Source organism: Morus notabilis, unplaced genomic scaffold, assembly GCF_000414095.1.
Source record: "Morus notabilis unplaced genomic scaffold, ASM41409v2 Scaffold250, whole genome shotgun sequence".
NCBI classification, from domain to species: domain Eukaryota; kingdom Viridiplantae; phylum Streptophyta; class Magnoliopsida; order Rosales; family Moraceae; genus Morus; species Morus notabilis.
In genome coordinates this window covers 96,909-104,246 of record NW_010358072.1, presented here as the reverse complement: position 1 = coordinate 104,246, position 7,338 = coordinate 96,909, and the positions used below count along the sequence as shown (strand labels likewise).

At 36.8% G+C, this 7,338-nt stretch overlaps 2 protein-coding genes across 3 annotated transcripts in view; one reads left to right on the top strand and one right to left on the bottom strand.

Moving 5' to 3' along the window:
* The first annotated feature begins 630 nt into the window (after positions 1–630).
* LOC21397580 (protein NRT1/ PTR FAMILY 4.5) lies at positions 631–4,898 on the top strand. The gene is made up of 6 exons (XM_010091628.2): positions 631–660; positions 922–1,003; positions 1,107–1,324; positions 2,527–2,976; positions 3,682–3,809; positions 3,909–4,898. Exons 1-6 carry the CDS (start codon positions 658–660, stop codon positions 4,756–4,758), a joined length of 1,731 nt encoding a protein of 576 aa, XP_010089930.2. The 5' UTR covers positions 631–657; the 3' UTR covers positions 4,759–4,898.
* Positions 4,638–7,338, bottom strand: part of LOC112090314 — a 2,989-nt gene continuing 288 nt past the window's right edge. Inside the window, exons 2-4 of one of the 2 annotated variants that reach the window (XM_024161317.1) lie at positions 7,023–7,334; positions 5,782–6,519; positions 4,638–4,693 (exon numbers count right to left, since the gene is read on the bottom strand). In XM_024161317.1, the coding sequence (XP_024017085.1) occupies positions 5,782–6,519; positions 7,023–7,334 (1,050 nt within the window). In that variant the 3' untranslated portion in view covers positions 4,638–4,693. The remainder of the gene's footprint in view (positions 4,694–5,781; positions 6,520–7,022; positions 7,335–7,338) is intronic. The other variant, XM_024161318.1, reaches the window with a different exon arrangement.

Genomic DNA, 7,338 nt, shown 5'->3' with positions numbered 1-7,338 from the left:
TGTCTGGTTGGAATACGAATATTACATATCTTTCTATGGACTAGAATCGCCCTTTCACTAGCCTCTATGATTTATCTAATAAGAAACGCGAGTTTCAGCAAAAGAATAGAGAGACAATAAATTTGAATGTCTTTTTCTTGTTCCTTAAATAACTCGAAGCCTTGAAAGTTGAAAGTATGAAGTATGGATTGCCAACTATTTAAATTGAAAAACAATTGATCCCATTTGTTTTGGCTTTTTTTTTTTTTTTTTTAATAAGGATACCACTTGTAGTTAGAACAAAAAAAAAAAAGAAGAAAAAAAAAAAAAAAAGCTTGTCAAATGCCATAGTAATAGCCAGATTAGCCATTCTACCATCGTAGCCAATAATTCTTTTTAGTCTTTCTCAACACACACACACAAAAAAACCAAAAAAAAAAAAAAAAAAAAAAAAAAAAAAAAAAAAAAACAAATAAAATAAAATAAACAGTTTTCATTTTTAAAGCACGAAGAGGACACAATGTGGATTCCCTTCTGATAATCATTGGATGTATACATGTATAGTGTATATTATATATCTAAACCATAGTTCGACTCTATAAAAATAGTCATCAACAAACCAATTAATATACGTATAGCCTTCATTCTTCTGGTTCTTGAAGAGCTGCACAAAACACAATGGTAACTGGTTATCCCTTCTTTGTTCCGAATTAACTTTCTAGTTTAAATTTTGGACCATTCTTTTGATCCGAGCGACCAAATCTTCCTGTCCTTACCAGTCTCAGAACAGCCAATAATTCTTTTCTGTTTCAAGAGAGCTTTGTTATCATAAATACAATATCTTCCATTGCCACTTTTTCTTCATTGAAATACTTCTACATATTTCTCTTCAGGCTAATCTACAAACCTCCTTTTTTTTTTTTTTGCAACATGTTTGAGCAGGGTATCTGCGGAGATTGTAAAGCCCAGCCTAAGATAGAAGCCAAGCAACTGGGAGGAAATAGAGCTACACTATTTGTCTATGGTAAGTTTAGTTTTTTTGGTCATTATTTAATGACCATAATTTAAATATACTATCTGATTCAAAAACATGTATAGTTATAAGGTTTAGTGATGTGGTTTCGCAGCAACGGAGGGTCTGGAGAACATGGCTTTTATCGCAAACGCGATAAGCTTGGTGACATACTTCTATGGCTACATGAACTTCAGCTTAACAAAGTCGTCCACAACACTCACCAACTTCATGGGAACTGCATTTTTGTTGACTCTTGTTGGGGGGTTCATCTCTGACACATATTTGTCAAGATTTAAGACCTGTGTCATCTTCGCCTCCATTGAACTGATAGTAAGTTTCCATCGCTATCATTTAGAGATTTTTTTTTTTTTTTTTTTTTTTTAAGAAAAAGAGACGCAAAAGAAAGAAAAAGAAAAAAGAAGTGGAGAGAATCAAAGTGTTATGTCACTATTTTTTGGGGGATTTCATGAGTATGATTTCGTAAACTAACAATTATCTGTCCCCATGTATTTTTGCCACTACAAATTAAAGTGACGAATTGATGGGTATAATTATATGAACTAAAGGACTAAATATATTTTGAGATGATTAGCGATGGACTAAAGTATTTTTTTTAATTTTTTTGGTAGGAAAAGTGATTTTTTTTAATTGAAACATAGGAGATCGTTGACCTTTACGGCGAATAAGAAGTAATCATTTGTTTCTTTGATAACGAATGAAGCCAATTATATGCAAGTATATGAATATTATAGTACAATTAGTCATTGTGCTTAGCACCTAACACGTGAAAGGTCCAAAGATGTCTTTTTCCGGTTTCACTTAAAAATTTTATAGCTCGCTTCTTGAAATTAGCTTGATCCACCCATTAAGCGAAAAAAGCAGGAGATAAATATACAAAATTGTCACCTTAAACAATAGCAAAACAACATTATTAAGTAACACAAATGTACGACAAGAAGAAAATTTTGAAAGCAACTTGCTTATTATTATTATCATTTTTATTTTGGGGGGCTTGCATATCAAATAACTAGTTGCAACTTGCATATAAAATTACAGGAGACCAAACAAAGTATAGTATACAATTTGTAGTGTAATAATTTCTTTATTTCTTTAACCACTTTTTCTTTAAGGATGGACTATTTTATTTAAAGTAGAGAGTTGAGACAATATTGCTTAATTCGTACTATCAAAAAAACTGCCATCCCACTTGACAAACAAAAGTTTGTGATAAAAGTTAGCCTCTCTTGGACTACGCGCGATTTAGGCAAAAGTCTCTAACACGTGAAAGTATCTTTTTTTTCTTTTCTTTTTTGTGGTTTACAATGAATTTTGCCTTTGAGCATCACAATTTATCATTAGCCTAAGTAATACCAATTTTTTAAACTTGAAGTGGAGATTTCAACTCTACCCTTCTAAGTTTGAGTCAGATATAAATTTACTATTAGATTTTTTCATTGAGTTGTAATGAAATTTGTAATTAGAAAAACAATAATGTGACAATTGATGATTGACTAATTTGGTGTAATGTATAGGGATATGTCCTTTTGACGGTACAAGCACACCTTCCGGACTTAAGACCCTTTCCATGCAAAAATGTTTCACCGGACCAGAGGAACCAACTATGCGAGAACGCATCCACAGGTCAATTGGCTATTCTCTATGGAGGAATTTATCTGATTGCGCTGGGTACTAGCGGAGTCAAGGCAGCTTTGCCGGCCTTAGGAGCCGACCAGTTCGACGAGAAGGACCCCAAGGAAGCAAGCCAACTCTCCAGCTTCTTCAACTGGTTCATGTTTAGCCTCACAATTGGAGCTATGTTTGGTGTCACTTTTGTGGTGTGGATTAGCACCAACAAGGGCTGGGACTGGGCCTTTGGTGTCTGCACTATAGCAGTCTTGTTTGCCGCGGTCTTTGTTTGCATGGGCAAGTCCTTGTACCGGCATAACATCCCCAAAGGAAGCCCGCTTCTTCGTTTCTTACAGGTATGCAACCAAAAAATACCACCATGATAGCAAAGTTAATTTGTTGTGCAATGTTTTTATATGATCATTAGAGTACTTGGCATTTTTGTCCCTTTAATTTTTTATGATTAATTAATTTTCTCTAAACTTTTAATTCTAGTAAATTACCTTTTAAATTTTATTAATTATAAAAGGTTCCAAATCCCCAAGGACAATTAAAATTTGAATAGAAATGCACTTATACATCATGTGAGCTCGTTTGAAGATAAGAATAGAATATGAAACATGTCATGTTACATGCATGAGAGCATTTTCTTTCAAATCTTGACACATCGCAGCACACTAGGCAATATTTTATTAAATTCAAAGATGTTTTGCGATGAGGAACAACTAACCAACTCACTAAAAAAAAAAAAATCAGGGCTAAAACACCAAACTCCTTTTTAATGGATATGTCACTTTAGGAGTTATAAATCCTTGTGTAAAAACTCAAAAATTTGACATCAGAAGTTCTGACCGGTTAAAAATAATGGATATGTCACTTTAGGAGTTATAAATCCTTGTGTAAAAACTCAAAAATTTGACATCAGAAGTTCTAAAAAAAAAAAAAAAAAAAAAAAAAAAAAAAAAAAAAACTTGATAGTGTTATGATAATTGTTTTGCTGCTAGCTCTTTGTTCAGTATAGTTTATTTATAATCTTTTCATCCTATTGTTGTTTAATATAGGTTTTCGTGGCTGCCTATCGGAACCGAAAACTTGCCATACCGGATAACGCAGGGGAGTTGCATGAGATTCAGAGCGACAAAGAAGCAGCTTTACATAACGAAATTATTCAAAGAACAGAGCAATTCAGGTATCACATTGAAGCTTCCATAAAAGACAAATTATTTCAACTCAACTTCATAAATACAAATAACATATAGAATCCAAATATTCATAAAATGTTTCCTAGATTCTTGGACCGGGCAGCAGTGGCAATAAGAAGCGACGATGCATCATCAACAATACCCCAAGGACCATGGAGACTCTGCACAGTCACACAAGTTGAAGAAACAAAGATCCTAATTCGCATGCTTCCCATAATTTTCAGCACTGTCTTCATGAACACGTGTATGGCTCAACTCCAGACATTCTCCATCCAACAAAGCACCACCATGGACACCGATCTCTTCGGCTTCAAAATCCCCAGCGCTTCGATCCCCATCATCCCTCTGCTGTTCATGTTCATCCTCATCCCGATCTACGACAAGATTTTAGTGCCAATCGCCCGAAAAATCACAGGAATTCCCACCGGCATTCGCCACCTGCAGCGCATAGCCGTGGGGCTGGTCCTCTCGGCCGTCTCCATGGCAGTAGCCGGAGTCGTCGAGACCTGGCGCAAGTCTGTGGCTTTCCAGCACAACATGGTCGACAGCACTGAGCCTCTGCCGATTAGTGTCTTCTGGCTGGGATTGCAGTACGCTATTTTCGGAGCCGCGGACATGTTTTCTGTTGTTGGGCTTCTTGAGTTCTTCTATGAAGAGAGCTCAGATGGTATGAAGTCTCTCAGCACAGCCATCTCATGGTGCTCAATTGCTTTTGGGTACTTCTTGAGCTCAGTGGTTGTGGAGGTGGTTAACAAAGTGAGTGGTGGATGGTTGGCCAGCAATAACCTCAACAGAGACAAGTTGAACTACTTCTATTGGCTGTTGTCTGTGCTGAGTGTGCTGAATCTTGGGATCTATGTCATGTGTGCATCTTGGTACAAGTACAAGAAGGTGGAAGTTAAGGAAGATGATCTTTCCAAGGACACCAAAGCATGAAATAAAAATTTGGCCGTGGGATTCATTAGGGATTGCCAGGTTTAAAGGTTATATATTTTCCTAGTGCTGATGTAGTTATGTTGTATGGTACTGTTTGCATGTTCACTTAAATGAATTAAGTATTGTCGTTGATACTCGTGGGAACAGCAAGAATTTGCTAGAATTATGTCAATAACAAAAAGTTTTTATTGTGTAGATAGTCCAATGGAGGATATATCAGAGAAGAAATATTGCTTATTCGGATGATTTCTGCTATCCAGCCCTTTATTCCTATTTAAGAGCTGACAATTTATAATTCGCAATTTGTGTTGAAGCCAATTATTAACAATGCAATTATTTTTGAATATTTCCTCTTTTTTTTTTCTTTTTTCTACCAATTTAGATTATAAAAGACTTCTCTAAACATATAAATTAACAAACACCATCCATCCTAGTCGATTACACTCGATATTTCCCGAGTCATTACAAGAGTCCCATTAATGATGATGTACTTCTATCTGTATCCCCTGTTCCCGTAGGGAAGACCAAGCTACCAGAAACCAGTTCCAGATTCGAACCATGCCCTCCTCAAAAATTGCATCAGAAAAATTTTAAAACGAAAAAAAAGAAAAGAAAAGAACAAATCTTAGCTCCATAGGCTCTCATTCCTAAAATTAATGCTCATCGACAAGCATCATCACCCCCACATCATCCCATGAATCTGGAGTTTTTAACTTACAATTTCTCTAACAATTAATTCAACGATCTATGGAAATGTCCCTGCAGCAGCTAAAGCAGTAACTTACTCCATAGTAAAAAACAAAGCAATATCAGATTCAGAACTAGCTCAAATCACCAGATTCCAGAAGTAAAAACTATAGTTTCTATTATCTCTTCTCTCTTTTTAATAAAAAGAATAACCTATTTACAAGGCAGTTATGAGCTTCCGTAACAATTAACACGTAGAGATGCACTCTGTTATGATTGAACAAGTAAACAGGGCACAATCTCATCTTTTATCTTACAAGGAGAGATTTCACCTACCTACCATTTGACATCCAATGTTAAAGCCTCAGAAGGAACAAGAAGAGATGGGAACTTCGTAAAGGAGATATTCGACAAATTACTCCATCCAGCTGTATCTGTTACAAAGGAAGGATTTGTCTCCTTAGCCACAAGGAGCTTCAACCTCTCTGCTTCAACTCTTGCCAATACATCAAACCAAACCCTTTCAACAGAGGGTCTTGTTCTCCAACTTGCTTTGGCTTGCTGAGTATCATTGCTTCTAGAATCCATTTCCAGCTCAAGCTGGAACCGGATAAGAGCCAAAGCGCTGATTTTTCCTCGAAAAAGGCCAACTGTACCGTTTAGGCGTTCACCAAAATAGCTTCTCAGAACTTTCTCAAGCATCGCTATTCTCAAACCCAAGGAATCCACAGGGCAATTTCGCTTCTTGTGTATATTATTACCATAGCACTTCTCTGCCAGAAGCTCAATCGTCTCCTTCGAGATACGTTTGGTTTTAATGCAATTATCAGGGTTTTTAGTCCTGTATGCTGCCAATGCTGCAGATCCAAAGACTTGAATTTGAACTAGCACTCCGCAAAATGAATGCCGAATGGGCCAAAACTCGGTTTTCCCGTTCCCAATCTCGTGGCTTACATTCACGGTCGAACTGAAATCAGATGCCTGAAAGGCGGAGACTTCTTGAGCACCTCTTACTTCGATTGTGATGCCTTCACCAACAAGAATCCGATTAAACCCAGCATGTGTACGGTTCATCTGGAAATATCACAACGTGAGTCTGCTATTCACAAGCAAATAAGACTATCAACATATTCAAAGAAAAAATTCAAACTATAATAGACACGAAAGTCCCATTCCAAAGACAACATGTGCAATGTCAAAGGGGGTATAACTGAGCCGCAAAAGTAAATGAAAATACTAGGAAGTAGAATTCCAGGAAAAGAACAAACAATACCAAAGCCATACGATAAGAACAATTTTTAGGGAGAATAGAAGCAAAATAATCAAGGAATTCATATGATTTCTAATCCCAAAAAGGAAGGGAAAAAAAATCTTTTCCTATCTCTAACACGGATTTCTATCAAACAATCATCACAAATGAAATGCTTGAACAAGTTATCCGCAGAACCGAACAAAGCAAAACCACAACTGAGGGAAAAAAGAAACTAACTTGATCTCCACTTTCCCAGTTTATCATGATCAATCTAGTCGCACAGAATTGAAATAAGGAAAAAAGCATCTCAATTTCAGGGTCGTACCGGCAATAACAGGGAAGAATAATTGGAATCGCCGACTCGCAATTCAAAAGGACCCTCCAATTTGAAGGTGTCGAGTAGAGCAAAAGAGCGAACTTCATCGAGTAGAGAACCCAAATCGGCTGTCGGATTCCTGAAGTTGTTCCAGGACGATACTTCATCGGAGAATATGGCCGACAAGTGAGTCTTTCCGATTCCGACTCGGAACTCGTACCGGTTAGAGGTCCCAAACCTAAGCTTCCTGAGGTCCAATCTGGAGACTTTAATGGCGTCCAAGTCCCACTTCTGCTTCACTGAGATCTCCTTCAAGACATCCTTA

Coding starts and splice junctions, on each gene's coding strand:
- LOC21397580 (XM_010091628.2), top strand. Junction 1,325..2,526: donor TCGCCTCCATTGAACTGATA/GTAAGTTTCCAT, acceptor TGTAATGTATAG/GGATATGTCCTTTTGACGGT. Junction 2,977..3,681: donor CGCTTCTTCGTTTCTTACAG/GTATGCAACCAA, acceptor TGTTTAATATAG/GTTTTCGTGGCTGCCTATCG.